Source organism: Capsella rubella, unplaced genomic scaffold (assembly GCF_000375325.1).
Source record: "Capsella rubella cultivar Monte Gargano unplaced genomic scaffold, Caprub1_0 scaffold_7, whole genome shotgun sequence".
NCBI classification, from domain to species: domain Eukaryota; kingdom Viridiplantae; phylum Streptophyta; class Magnoliopsida; order Brassicales; family Brassicaceae; genus Capsella; species Capsella rubella.
The window spans coordinates 1,630,031-1,644,571 of record NW_006238917.1 but is presented as its reverse complement, the minus strand read 5'-3'; the positions used below and the strand labels follow the sequence as shown (position 1 = coordinate 1,644,571).

At 36.6% G+C, this 14,541-nt stretch overlaps 3 protein-coding genes across 3 annotated transcripts; all 3 read left to right on the top strand.

Annotated features, from left to right (window-relative positions):
* The first annotated feature begins 109 nt into the window (after positions 1-109).
* Positions 110-2,886, top strand: LOC17879578 (aspartyl protease family protein 1). The gene is made up of 10 exons (XM_023778140.1): positions 110-675; positions 761-896; positions 996-1,231; positions 1,327-1,551; positions 1,638-1,773; positions 1,860-1,933; positions 2,015-2,114; positions 2,220-2,277; positions 2,359-2,430; positions 2,517-2,886. Exons 1-10 carry the CDS (start codon positions 368-370, stop codon positions 2,738-2,740), a joined length of 1,569 nt encoding a protein of 522 aa, XP_023633908.1. The 5' UTR covers positions 110-367; the 3' UTR covers positions 2,741-2,886.
* A 2,307-nt stretch (positions 2,887-5,193) lies between these two features.
* LOC17880775 (la-related protein 1C) lies at positions 5,194-8,709 on the top strand. Its single transcript, XM_006283475.2, has 6 exons — positions 5,194-6,043; positions 6,488-6,980; positions 7,050-7,176; positions 7,287-7,377; positions 7,833-7,904; positions 8,051-8,709. Exons 1-6 carry the CDS (start codon positions 5,522-5,524, stop codon positions 8,315-8,317), a joined length of 1,572 nt encoding a protein of 523 aa, XP_006283537.1. The 5' UTR covers positions 5,194-5,521; the 3' UTR covers positions 8,318-8,709.
* A 3,457-nt stretch (positions 8,710-12,166) lies between these two features.
* On the top strand, positions 12,167-14,489 carry LOC17878705 (protein FD). Its single transcript, XM_023779584.1, has 3 exons — positions 12,167-13,176; positions 13,307-13,384; positions 13,582-14,489. Exons 1-3 carry the CDS (start codon positions 12,481-12,483, stop codon positions 13,651-13,653), a joined length of 846 nt encoding a protein of 281 aa, XP_023635352.1. The 5' UTR covers positions 12,167-12,480; the 3' UTR covers positions 13,654-14,489.
* The last annotated feature ends 52 nt before the right edge of the window (positions 14,490-14,541 follow it).

Here is a 14,541-nt window from a genome sequence, read left to right as displayed (position 1 = left end):
GTGGAGAATATTAAAAAATTAATAGGTTGGACCCATGAAATGAGTCACAACAGTTCACTTTTGCAACACATGGATGGACTTATACACAAGACTGTTACACTCTCACCTAACGACGAAGAACAACGACGAACGTAGATCTCTTCTTCTCTTCCTCTCTTTCAAACTCACTAAGCTTCATCTTTCTCCTTCCCAAAAAAAAAAAACCTAATTTTGTTCTCGCTAATCCAAGATCTAAACCCCCACGCATTTTTTGATATTCGAATAATATCTTGTGTTCCTGGTCATGATTTCTCGTTTTTGCTTTGTTTTCCCGAGAAAAACCTCCGGGAAAGTAGGATAATCTGTCGAGTTTCGAAATCGTTTTCCAATGTCGTGCTGTTTCTTCAAGAGTACTCTGTTCTTGATCCCGATTTTGATGTTGCTGAGCTCCGGGAGCTGCAATGGTCGTATCTTCACCTTCGAGATGCATCATAGATTCTCCGACGAAGTCAAACAATGGTCCGATTCAACCGGAAGGTCTGCTAAGTTTCCCCCTAAGGGAACCTTCGAATACTTCAACGCTCTCGTCCTCCGTGATTGGCTAATCCGTGGGCGTCGACTCTCCGACTCCGGATCCGAGTCGTCACTCACTTTTTCCGACGGCAATTCCACTTCTCGTATCAGCTCTCTCGGATTGTAAGTTGCATTTTGCTTTGATTGTTCTAGAGTAACCTCTCTGCTTCAGGATTAGTGTGACTTTTCTGATTCAATTTGATACCAGTTTGCATTACACGACGGTGAAATTGGGTACTCCGGGAATGAGATTCATGGTGGCGCTTGATACAGGAAGCGATCTCTTTTGGGTCCCTTGTGATTGCGGAAAATGCGCACCAACCGAAGGAGCCATTTACGCTTCTGTATGTTAGACACTCTTAGCAACTACAGTTTTTGAGTTTACTGATCTTAGGCTATCCATGATCGAATCCTTGATTATGGGTTTCTGTTTGCTGTGTTAGGAATTTGAACTGAGCATTTACAATCCTAAAGTTTCGACTACAAACAAGAAGGTCACCTGCAATAACAGTTTATGTGCACAGCGTAATCAATGCCTTGGAACATTCAGCACTTGCCCTTATATGGTATCTTATGTCTCTGCTCAGACTTCCACATCTGGTATACTTATGGAAGATGTTATGCACTTAACAACCGAGGATAAGAATCCAGAGCGTGTTGAGGCATATGTTACATTCGGGTTAGTAGCAGTCAGCCTCTTCACAACTGCTTCCCTAGGTTCTCTTGTGTGAAAGTTCAATGTAGTAAGTTCCTGAAAATGTGAAATTTTTGCAGATGTGGGCAGGTTCAAAGTGGTTCTTTTCTTGACATTGCAGCACCAAATGGTTTATTTGGTCTTGGCATGGAAAAGATATCGGTTCCAAGTGTTTTGGCGAGGGAAGGTCTGGTTGCTGATTCTTTCTCCATGTGTTTCGGACATGATGGAGTTGGAAGGATCAGTTTTGGGGACAAGGGTAGTTCTGATCAGGAAGAGACACCGTTTAATCTGAATCCCTCACAGTAAGTGGTAATTTACTTATGCGCTAAATTGTAGATTTTTGTTGCTTTTTGAATGCACCTTTTGATCGTAGTGAAATTCATTGCAGCCCAAACTACAACATCACGGTGACTCGGGTGCGTGTGGGGACTACTCTAATAGATGATGAGTTTACAGCGCTCTTTGACACCGGTACATCATTTACTTATTTAGTGGATCCGATGTATACGACAGTTTCTGAGAGTGTAAGCATCTAAACACCATCATATGTTGTGTTTGTTCCCCGAGATGCTCAATTTTGTTAGCTCGATAATTACATTATCTTCTTCAGTTTCATTCTCAAGCCCAAGATAAGCGCCATTCACCAGATTCAAGGATTCCATTCGAGTATTGTTATGATATGAGGTATGAGTTTTTATCCATCTACATTCAAGTGTTTACTTGCCACTCAAATCTAAGTGATCTTCTTGTAAATGGTGTGATTAGCAATGAGGCGAATGCCAGTTTGATACCGAGTTTAAGCTTAACAATGAAAGGAAACAGTCACTTCACCATCAATGATCCTATCATAGTGATCTCTACCGAGGTTATACTCTCTTGCTTTACTTCTTTCCCTATCGTTTCTCGTCTTCTTCAACCAAATTTTTATCTGTGTGCTGATACTTTCAGTATCTCTATGTATCTTTCACAGGGTGAACTTGTATATTGCCTGGCCATTGTCAAAAGCTCTGAACTCAACATAATTGGACGTAAGATCAGTCTCTCCTATAATCGATCATTGAACATCCGGTAAATGGTGACCTCACATTGTTTTGCTTTTTATGAAACAGAAAACTACATGACCGGGTATCGTGTAGTATTCGACAGAGAGAAACTCGTATTGGCTTGGAAAAAGTTTGACTGTAAGTTTCTTCTTACATTTTTTAACTCCTTTGTGTTGTGACTTATATATCATTATATGAACTATGGATATCTCTATTAACGCCAGGCTATGACATGGAAGAGACAACCACAACTGTTGCCAGAACAAACAAAACAGAGGCGGTAGCTCCGGCAATGGCAGCCGGAATAAAGACTCATAATAATTCCTCAGAACAACACCAAACAAACGAAACCATCTCCAAAAGTAGCTCATCCTCAAACCAAAGATATAAAACAGCAAAGCTATGGTCTATTTTCAGATTTGTGTTCATATTACTTCCACTTTTGTAGATTTGTAAGCCCCCCCTTCCTAAACACAAGCCGATTGTTTTTTTTCCTTTTTGTATCATAACGAGACTATAGAGATCGGCTTCTTCAGGGAAATATATGCTTTTACACTCACTCACTAGTCACTCGGTCACTCCTGTTCAGAGAAATATACCTTGGCCAAAATTCTAGTACTCTTTTCGCTCGTCTTTTAATGGTGGTTGGTAAACCGAAATTAACCGAGATCAATTGAACCAAAAGGGGTTTGCTGGATATTCAAAAGGAATTAAATTGGGCTCCACATATGGCAAGTGGCCAACGCTTGACACGACCGGCTTCAAATATATGTATTATTATTTATTTATTATGCTTTTGAGTTTTGAGAGATGATGATTTTGTTTCTAGTATTCGCTTTGTAATTAAGAGATATAATTATTACCCATTTATGGACCTCGTATGATTTGAGAAATCACAAACCTACCAAATGTTTTGTATATGACTATTCTCATGTGCTACTTTACTCGATGTTCTCTCGTCTATTTGCTCGGTTCATTCTTGGAATGTATGGAACAAAAATAAAAATCATTTGGTTACATATATACACAGTAATTGGTGTCTAATTTTGTCTATCATTCTATAAACATATACTGTTTGTCTGTTTGAAAAGATTCATATTCTGATACAAAAGATTCATATTCTGATACACCGTTTCACTACTTTGACGGGTTTATTATTATTTGTCGAATGATGGGGTTGGTACTCGGTACTCTATAATATATACCCAAGATGTAAACATAGTTACACCAACATGAGTCTATGACCACCGTTTCATTACAAGATTGATACTTTAATTTTCTGTAACCATTGACCTTTTTTTCTTTAGTCAACAAATTATATACATTCTATATCAAGAGATGACAACATTAACAGACTAATATAAACTATTATGGATCAAATGGCAAAGTCATTCGTAATAAATTATTTATCACCAATCTATATACGAACATATGATTTTGATTTAGACCTGACCTGATGATATCTTGCTTTAGAACAAAGCTGTATGCAGCCATGCAGGTCTGATTTTTGTTATTTTTTTACAGTTTTAGATGTTTGCTTTGGTAAAAAAGATCTTGCAGCACTGTGATTGAGATTAGATCCATAAAACTTGATTTGATAAAAATGCAAAGCAGATACACTTGTGGTGACTAGTAAACAGATACATTTCAGTGTGGTAACTAGTAAGTAATAAGTTGGTAACTTTGAGAATAAAATCTTCAGGTAATATTTATATGTAAATTAATTGATGATAAACCATACATGTAAATGTGAGATTCCCTTGGACTCTGCTCATTTGAAATAGTTCATTCTCTCTCTTATCACACCTCTATTTTTCAGAGAGAGAAAGAGATTTCCAGTACACCGGAATTTTGTCATATAATATAATTTCCGGCTAAGATCCGGATCTTTGTACCGGCTAAGTCCGGTTTTATTTCTCGTTTTACCGAGATAAGATCTCTCATCCAGTTATGTTATTTTCCCGTTGATTTCTCCGATAATCACTTCCAAATTTTCTTTGTTTCTTCAGCTATTCGAGGAGTAATATCTTCGTCACTTTTATTTTGCTCATTTCATAAGAGCAAAGCAAAGTATTACATCAAAATCTGGATGTAATCGGTGGTGGAGCTTCCCCGGAGTTGATGATACTCGAAGAAAATTTGAAGAAGTTTAATATACTTGATCCGGTAGACTTCGACGTATCCTTTGATTGGATTTGAGATCGGCAGAAGATAAGAGGATTCTCATCATCTTCGGGTTATTTGGTGGTGGCTAATCGAATGCCGGTGATGCTTGAGAAGAACAGACGGTGGAGACGTGGAACTGCTTCAATTTGATGCGTGGCTTAGAGGAGGTGCTTCATCTCCACGTGTCTTATGCTAAACCATCAAAGTTTTATTATCTTTTGTATTTTGTAATATGGTTTAGTTTGGGCCTTTTAAATCTCGTCTGTAATCCTCTAGTTTAACTCTTCTGTATTTGCATGTCCACTGGGCTTAAGTAATAAAACTTTTGGACGAAAAAAAAAAAAAAAAAATGTGAGATTCCCTTACTAAAAAGTAAAAAAAACGAACTGATTTTATTCTATTTTTATGTTTATATAATTTACTTATACGGTGACTTTGTTTTTCTACAAAATCTTATCCTAATTAAACGTAAAAGTAATAATAAATTAATTTAAGACTTATTGACCATCTCAATAAACAACGTCAACAATCCTCGAAAACACTTTCTAGCCAATAAGAATCAACTTCATCCAAAGAGAACAAAAGTGTGTTTTTTCTTCTGTTTACCGAAGGGTACTTTCGTAACTTTAACTTCCCGCGGTAGCCAAGGCAAAAACCAAACCCAAACGGAAAATAATAAAAGTAAATGCAAATAAAAATAAAAGAACATATAAAAAACGAATAAGAGAAGAAAATAAAATAAAAGGGGAGAGAGAGAGAAAGAGAAAGAGAAAGAGAGAAGAGGAGACTACACTGCTCCATCGTCTTCTCCTTCTGGGGAATTTTTTTTTTGGAAAAAAATCAGTCTGTTACCTTTGTTTTGCCATTACTCAAACCCTAACCCTAATTTTCTTAATCACAGAGAGGTTTCTTCGGATTTTTCCAAATTCGCTAACTTTTTTTTGTTTTTCCGGGGGGTGTTAAATCGATTAATCGTTATTTTAGATACTGTCGATCGGAAGCTAATCGACTCTCTAACAAACCCTAATTTTTTTTTTTTTTTTTTTTGTGTCGTCCTCTGACCATGGCTTCCGCCACTTCCAATAGCTCTATTTCTTCTTCTATGTCTCCTCGTCGTATGACCGAGAATCACGGTAGCCCTAACGCTGCCGTTTCACAATCGCCTCGCCGTCCTTCTCGGCTGGTTTCTTCTCCGTGGACTCAAATCGTCCGAGGCGAATCAGAGCCGATCGCCGCCGCCGCCGTAGCTGCTCCTTCCTCTCCTCAATCCAGGGCTCCGATCGAGCCGGTTGCTTCTGTCTCCGCTTCTGCTACGCCTGATTCTGTTTTGACGGTGGAGGCGGCTGCTCGAGATGAGAAATCGGAAGAATCTGGTGGTCTGGGTAATGCGGGAAAGAAACCAGTTTGGAAAAGGCCGTCTAATGGGGCTTCTTCTGAGGGCGGACCTGTCATGGGAGCTTCGTCCTGGCCTGCTCTTTCTGAGACTACCAAAGCTCCTTCCAACAAGTCTTCTTCTGATTCGTTAAAAAGTCTCGGTGATGTACCATCGTCGTCATCACCATCACCAACTGTCCCTGTTTCTCAGGTTTGAAACGATTTTCATGGAAGTTATTGAAATATTTAAGCTTTTGCATACGATCTATCTGTTTTGATAATTGACTGCAACTGTGTATCATACCGATTAATGTTGGTGTGTGATCGTTATAAGCCTCCGTAGCTTTGATTGTTTCTCGCTGCCCCTTTGTTGACTCAAATCTTTAGGTTTAAGCGGCTTGCTATTGTTTGGATTGTGTCTACTACAATGTATGAACATAAACCTCGGTATCTGCATGTTTGTTTAATAACTACTTAAAGGCAGATAAGTCTTAATACCTTCCTGTTGGATTGTGATGCATATTGAGCCACTGAGCTCTTTAGCGTTGATGCTTATTTTGATGTGCGCCTTCACTTATGTATGTATTAATCCTACTTTCAATACTTTCCTTTATCCTGATTCAATAATAAAGATGCTTCTTTGTCTTTAATTTAGGGAATTGCAAATGCTCCTGTTCCTGCACCAAAGCAAGCTGTCCGTGCAAACCCTAATCCAACTCCAAATCATTCGCGCCAGAGATCATTTAAACGGAATGGCGCTTCTGGATCCGCTAATGGTACTGTTTCTCAACCATCAGTGCAAGGTTCATTTGCCGAATTGCCTTTGCACAGCCCTTCTCCTAGAGGCCAACACCAGAAAAATGGCTTTGCATCACAAACCCATGGTGGTTCTGACAACCTACCACAACGGGACTCCTACAGGAACCAAAATGGTAATCATCACCAAAGTCATGGTGGCCGGCGTAATCAGGAGCACGGGAATCAGAATTGGGGTTATAACAGAAGCTTTAATGGGAGAGAAGGAAATGGACAATCACAAAGGCCGGCATTTGTAAGACATGCACCACCACCTGTTCAGCCAATTCCTCCTCAGTTTATGACAGCTCAGCCTATTCAGCCTTATGCCAGCCCTGTGCCGTTCCCTCCTGGTGAGACACATTGAAGATCATGTCTTCAAATTTAAATTATGATTTGCTAATGTTTCTTCTTCATTTCAGATATGGCAGCGTCATATTATCCCCGTATACCTTTTATGACGCCTCTTGCACATGGTCCAGTCTTCTACCATGTTCAAGATCCTCCATTACACATAAAACTACAGAACCAAATACAGTATTATTTTAGGTAATGTTTTTATATTGAAGTTCTTTTATTCTTCTCAATGATAATATTCCCGCTGATCAGTTCTCCTAAGGGAAATACTAATATAGATGCAAATGTGTCTTTCGTTACAGTGATGAGAATTTGGTTACAGACGTATACCTTCGTAGTTTTATGGATGAGAACGGTTTTGTTCCGCTACGTGTGGTTGCTGGTTTCAAAAAGGTAAAATGTTTTCTAGATGTGTTTGTGTTTCATTCTGGCCTCATTCAATTTATTTCCTTTGTGTATTATAAACAGTATACCTTAATTAGCAATGAGTAAGACTTTCATGTCTGTATACTTCCTCAGAGGTTTTTTTTTTAACTTGCTAGGATTAAGGGTGAATATTTATTCCAATAGGCTCTTTGGTTCCTTTTGTGACTATCTATACAAAGATGCCAAATGCATGAACAAAAATTCAGCAAATGGGATCTGTTCTTAAGATAGGTTTAATATGTTACCAGTTGGCATGTGATAAGAAATTCAATTGTGAATGCTTCTTCTTGTTGGCTTCTACACCATCTTTTTTTTTGCATTCTTACTATACCATTTTATTGCTGCTGTGCCGTATCTATAGTTATTTTATTATTGTCTGTGAATTTGATTTGTGTGTTGTTTCTTTTTCTCTCCTTCTTCAGGTTGCAGAACTTACAGATAGTATCCAGCAAATAGTGGAGGCTCTACAAAATTCACCTGTTGTTGAAGTGCAGGTATTTCTTGTTTAAGTGTGTTCTAACTATTGAATTGCATTGTCTTTTCTTGCTAGTAGTATGGTGTTGTGTGATCCTTTTGTATCTTGGTGCGCTTGGATAACTTTTTACTTTCAATTGATTGCACATACTCTTTCTCTTCTTAGGGTGACCTAATAAGGAAGCGACATAATTGGGGAAAATGGGTGATCCAAATGAAGGCCCCTGCAGAGTCGAGCCCCCAATCTGTGGATAGGGCAGATGCAGTAGGAAGCAGACTTGGAAAGCTGTCTCTTGATCAGAGCTCAGCGGATACCATTGGTGGTTCAAGCAGTCAGTTGCAACCAAGGGAAGCTCTTTCAGATGTTGATCAACAGTCTTCTGGTGTTGCGCCAGCGAGCAACCACAACGACTCAGATGGTGCAAACCGTTGAACCGTCGCTGTTGTTGGTGAGTGTGTTGGACATGAATATATTATTTTGTCCTGCCGAAAATCAGGAAAACAATAATAATGAAGGGGAATCCGAAAAACGAAAGGAAAAAGGTAAGACATAAAAGCATAAAGAGAAGAGAGTGAGAGACCCATTTTATATTATTAAAAAAAAAAAAATAAAAAAAAAGGATCAAACATTTGTGATTCTTCTAGCTAGCGGAAACTTTGGCATATTTATGGTCTTTTTTAAAACATATCTTTTGGCTTTTGGATATTTTTGGATGCTAATAACTTTTTATTTATTTATGTTTATGCTACTTTGCTACACATACAATGGTTATTATGGTTGCTTGTAGCCATCGTTATGGTTTGGGGGATTTATTGGTTTTGCTTTCTAATGACCCCCTTGTCTATTTCTACTCTTTTTTTTGTATGGATTTCAATATTTCGATTTGTTGATGGGCCTCTTAAAGAACAACCTTAAGAATGGAGAAAGCTTAACTGGAAACACACTCGTGAAGCTTATTCCGCGTCGTCGGTGTGAGAAATAGCGGAGATTGCATAAGAGTGAAGCAAATAGCAGATCCTTTAAATTGAATTTTATACCTAACATTGTATGTGAGAACAACAAAGTAACACACATAAAACATGTCCCAAGTTGAAAGTCATCTTTTGTGGTTTACTGTTGTGTAACGTGTTACTGCTTTGATGTGAACATGACCAAACACGTGCTTAACGCTCTGCTGGCATTGTACTGTTGTTTTTCTTTTTTTTGGGTATGATTTCAAATGGGACATTAACACAATTTTCAAATAACCTGTTAGGAGCGTTGCTATATATAATTAAGAGTTATTCAAAAGTAATATAGGGTATATGTATGAAGGTGAAACTTAGGTACTTTATCTAATAAAGAAATCTTTTAGATTATTGCAACGAATTATTATAAACTGTGCGTACGAATAAGTAAAAATTGTCCCTCTGCGTTTTTGTAATAAATGAAAAATGTGCACCCCTTCATCACGTTCTAACTGAAGCCTAGGAAGATCTAGTTATCATTCTAGGCTCTTCTTAATTTATTTATATAAATCTATATGTAATTTAGACAAACACAAACATTGACATATATCGGAACATTCTAAATGTTTCGCCTAAATGGAGAAATAAACAGAAAACAACCCAAAAATATATACATAGGTGCAATGTCACCACCATCTTTGTGAACCAAAAAAATCAGAACTAGTACTCTTCATAGACTAATAAAAAATAGTAAACCCTAATTTATATGAAAGAAAACCCAAAAGATAGAGAAAGGTTTCCCAACTACTATTTTTACCATTTTGGAGATGATGCTACACGACAATATATATATATATATCCCACCATCTTCCACTATATATATATATATATCCAACGGTTAGCATTATTTTGGCTTTTTCAAACTCCTTTGAAGCTACTTTTTTTGCATACTTTTATTGCTAATTTGGGTAGTGAAATTATTACGAGACTACACTACTAAGCTACTGTGGTGTCCGTACTGTCTAGAGACAACCTAGGAACAGATGATTATTGTATATTGACCAGTAGAATTAAAGAATCCAACGGTCAGGACCTTACGGTTCATTCATATATATATATTGTTCGTTGGATTATACTTTGCAATGTAGGGGGATAGGTCTTTCTTTCTTTCTTTCATCAAATCAAATCAAATCAAATCAAATCAAATCACTAGCTCTCTTGTTTCGAGTATATAAATACAAACCCCTTTCTATAAATCTTTTGGAGTATTTATTTTTAGTTGATAACAAAATTAATTAATAACATGTATTTTTAAAAGTAGTTGGTTAGTAACAACGATATATATACTACAATAAGGTGATGATGAAGTCGAGTATAACATGTTTCTATAGTATTGTGCCCTTTGCCCGAATAAAAATGACAAAGGGGGCGCAAAGGCAAGACTTGCCAAAATAGAAAAAATTTCCATTTATAAGCATTGTATAAAAAAAGTAAACCAAAGAAGAAGAAGAAGATATTAGATTGACAGACAAGTCTAGATTTTATGGAGTGTTTTTATTTTATTTTATTTTGGGACAGAGCAATGTAGTGCTGACACCTGTCCAATCCCCTGAGACATGACATGTCACTCTCTCTCTCTCTCTCATACACAACTTCTTCTGCACAACCATTTGTAAACTTATGGGACATTTGGTTTCACTCGTCACACACCTACTAGCTACTACTACCCCCCATTTGAGTTTATTTTTCCAAAAAAACAATTGATTTGAAAATAAAAATAAAAAGAACTCAGTTGTACTATTAAACAAGAAATGGAAAAAATCTTGTAACAAATATGAGTATATGGAGGTGAGTGTTATGTATCATTTGAGGAGATTTTGCGTTCTCTTATAAATTCAATAATCAGCTTCTAAATGTTGTTGTATGTGTGTGTGGTGTACTCACTCTTTGCATGTTCGAAGATGGGACGTTTCCTTGAGGGCTAATCTTTTTTTTCCTATTCAAAATCTTTGAAGCCAAAAAATATATTAATAAGATTTTATATGTACGGAGAATGAATAGTTTAATCATATTGAAATAAGAATCTTAAGACTCATATCGTATTTTTTTTCCTTTTCATTAGGATATAAAATTATAAATCCAACTTGGAGTAAAAGAAATATAAAAATCTAAAAAGTGTGACTAGATATGCACTTGTGGAGACTGACGAACATTATTATTTAAAATATTCGAATATCTCTAGCTCTTTTTTTTTGTAAGGAACGCAGATCATGTAATTTATGGTTACGTATGAATCATTAAAATATTTATTAATTCATATCAACCTCTACCTGGCTTATTAATTTGTTTATTCTCCCCTCTAGTACTCCCCCCACTTGATTTCTCTTTAAGATTTATCTTGACGAGTATTTTTAATCACCCAACATATATATATATATATATATATATATATATATATAAATATATGTAAAATACGGATTAGATATAATTTGGTTTAAACACTATCCACTTGTTATGTTTGTTTATTATGTTCAGAGCCACAACACCAATGATTTGAAGTGGGGGGGGAACCAAATCAACAGTATAATCCAGTTTTGTTTTTTTGTTTTTTTTTTTAATGTTTAAATGCGATTCAAATTATACATAAACAATCAGTATCATTGTGAAAAAAATTATGGTACTACTACTGTATTAAGAAAAAGTTGGAAGACCTCGAACGTTGTAGAACTGGTCGAATTGTGTGCTTCCACATTGTTTTTTTTTTCTTAAAAAACTTTTCCATAAAAAATGAAAGATTATACAAAAGTACTAATCAAAGATATATATTTTTTCAAATTTTTTGAACTTTTATATAAAGAACAGAACATAGTTTTTATATTCGATAATATTTTAACTTGGTTTCAAATATGGGTTTATGTACACAAAACCAGAATAACACAAAAACTAGTAGTACACCAAGCAAAGATAAGTGAAATGTTCTAATTTCATTTTTCTTTTAAATGTCTATTTCATTTTTCTTTTGAATGTCTATTTCGGTAGACCCTTAACACAAAGTGTATAAAATGGTCAATATTGCATAAGAATCTAAGAAAGAGCAAAGAAAAGTCATAATTTGAAAGTTGATAATGATCCAAATTAGAGGGATGTGATATTAGAAAGTAAGATAAAACCAAAGTTAAATTTATATTGCCTGCCTTTTTTCAAGCATCTCTCCCCCCCCACTCCACTCTTTAACATTTAAGGATCATCTAACTATTTCACTAACTTCACCTTTTCTAATTATATAAAAAAAACTATTATATAACCAAAAATGGAAGATGTTTAAACATTTGATATATATATTTTTTATAATACTGTTTAAACGTTGAAGACATCAACAGTTTAATTACATAGTTATGGAATTTTTCTTCTTCCTCCTCTTGTAATAAATAATTAAATTTTTGGAATAGTTGAATAGCTCTGTCTCTTCTTCTGGAGTCTGGACCCAACCCATCATTCCAGAAATGACCGGCGAAAGTCAAGAACCTCTCTGAGCTCTCTACTCACTACTATACTCTCTCATCTCTCTCTCTCTCTGCGTGTAGGTTACAAGACAATTGACACCAAGACTAAAGCTGTGTTGTTGGTTCAGTTCTCTTCTCTTTTCCAATGTTGTCATCAGCAAAGCATCAGAGGAACCATAGAGTCTCTGCTACAAACAAGAACAAGACTCTCAACAAGGTTTCTTCCATTTCATCCTCATCACCATCCTCTTCATCATCATCATCATCATCTCCTTTACCCTCACAAGATTCCCAACCCCAGAAGAGATCTCTAGTCACCATGGAAGAAGTTTGGAAAGACATCAACCTTGCTTCCATCCACCACATAAACCGTCACAGCCAACATCCACAACACAGCCATGAGCCACGGTTCAGGAGTCCCAACCACCAGAACCAAAACCCTAACTCAATCTTCCAAGATTTTCTCAACGGACCTTTGAACCAAGAGCCAGCACCCACAAGCCTGACCATGGGTTCTGCTTCTAATGGCGATTCCACCACTGTCACTGCTCTCTGCAGCTCTCCGTTCCCACCTCCTGCAACTCTTCTGAGCTTGAATTCCGGCGCTGGCTTCGAGTTTCTCGATAACCAAGATCCTCTTGTTACCCCAAACTCTAATCTTCATAGTCACCATCACCTCTCAACCGTTCCTTCCTTCAACACCCCTTTCGAGGATCTGGTTACATCCACTTGTTTTGGTAGGAAAAGAGGCCAAGAGTCCAATGAAGGTACAGGGAATAGAAGACATAAGCGTATGATCAAGAACAGAGAATCTGCCGCTCGCTCCCGAGCTAGGAAACAGGAATGTGCCTCTCCTCTTCTCTACTTACTACTACTCATGTTTTATCGAAGGGAAGAAAAGAAATGTAGTTTTGCCATCACAATGCTTTTGATCTGAAAAAAAGGTTTTTGGGTTTTTTTCTCACTTGCAGGCTTATACAAATGAGTTAGAACTTGAAGTTGCTCACCTGCAGGCAGAAAATGCAAGACTCAAGAGACAACAAGATCAGGTAAATAGCATAGAGAAGTTCTTATTCTTTTAATACTCATGTAAATAGTTCGAATCCATATAGCTTAACTCATATCTTAACCAACATATAAGAGAAGAGACAGCCTCTGCAAGTAATGCAGTATGTTTGTTTTGCACTCTGTTTTGTCCAATGACAATTTGAGCGGTAAGATTCTAATAGTTCAGTTATGTCTGCAGTTAAGAATGGCTGCAGCAATTCAGCAGCCCAAAAAGAACACACTTCAACGGTCTTCCACAGCTCCATTTTGAGAAATCTACAAGTCCTTATTGAGCTAGTCATATGAAGAAATGAAAAAATGGAAATGTTTGTACCTTTTTTTGTTAGCTATAAGTATAACTAAGCTAAATTTGTAGAACTAAGATATTGTAGGGGAAAGAAAGATGGTGTAAAAAAACAACCCTGAAAGAGAAAAGGATCTTTCAGAAGGCACAGGAACATCTGTCCTGGGGCCTCTCTTCATGTTCTGTCGTTATTACTCAACCCTTTTTCACTTCGGTACTAACTTCTACTTGTATTCTTGTAGTAATGTTCTACTTCCTCTTCTAATACTAGTAAGAACAAAAAAAACATATGTTTTACTGTTTAACCAATTTGGTTCTCAATAGAAACCATTGTTTCAATGACCAATAGACAAAACAGTGCTCCATTTAAATGATGACAATAGCAGAGAAAAGTGAGAAGGGGACCTGTCACTTAACATTTAATTTTCTCCTTGTACATTATAGCAAAAATATCCATTCGTTTGCCTGGCTACCATACAAGCCAACAACTTGCACTATGAAATTGAAATCTCCAAGCCAATGGGAATTAAGTCACCCACTTTTTTGGTTGGTCAAGAGAGAACATGATAAGGTTTTTATTCAGTCTAGTCACTCGCCACGCTTAATTTATTCATTTAGCTTTTGCTATATCTGGTCACCATCAAAAACACTAGGTGTGTGTTCGTGTTCATTTGGTCTATCAGGAAAATAGTTGTATCCTCTTTTGGTCCAATCTCGGTAACCTGACAGTGATAAGTCTTATTGATCCACTTTTGGTTGTTGATATTTGATTGTGTATTCTTTTAAGCAACCAAAAGTAGACATCAAGAGCTAATATGGTGTGAAATTAGTGGCATTAAGATAAAGAAGAATAGT

Bases quoted from the DNA above. Each gene is read 5' to 3' on its own strand.
- LOC17880775 (XM_006283475.2), top strand. From the start codon at position 5,522: ATGGCTTCCGCCACTTCCAATAGCTCTATTTCTTCTTCTATGTCTCCT. The intron at 7,177-7,286 runs GTAATGTTTTTA...CTTTCGTTACAG, and splicing joins CAAATACAGTATTATTTTAG to TGATGAGAATTTGGTTACAG. The intron at 7,905-8,050 runs GTATTTCTTGTT...TTCTCTTCTTAG, and splicing joins CACCTGTTGTTGAAGTGCAG to GGTGACCTAATAAGGAAGCG.
- LOC17878705 (XM_023779584.1), top strand. From the start codon at position 12,481: ATGTTGTCATCAGCAAAGCATCAGAGGAACCATAGAGTCTCTGCTACA. The intron at 13,177-13,306 runs GAATGTGCCTCT...TCTCACTTGCAG, and splicing joins GCTCCCGAGCTAGGAAACAG to GCTTATACAAATGAGTTAGA. The intron at 13,385-13,581 runs GTAAATAGCATA...TTATGTCTGCAG, and splicing joins TCAAGAGACAACAAGATCAG to TTAAGAATGGCTGCAGCAAT.
- LOC17879578 (XM_023778140.1), top strand. From the start codon at position 368: ATGTCGTGCTGTTTCTTCAAGAGTACTCTGTTCTTGATCCCGATTTTG. The intron at 1,232-1,326 runs GTTAGTAGCAGT...AAATTTTTGCAG, and splicing joins GAGGCATATGTTACATTCGG to ATGTGGGCAGGTTCAAAGTG. The intron at 1,774-1,859 runs GTAAGCATCTAA...TATCTTCTTCAG, and splicing joins ATACGACAGTTTCTGAGAGT to TTTCATTCTCAAGCCCAAGA.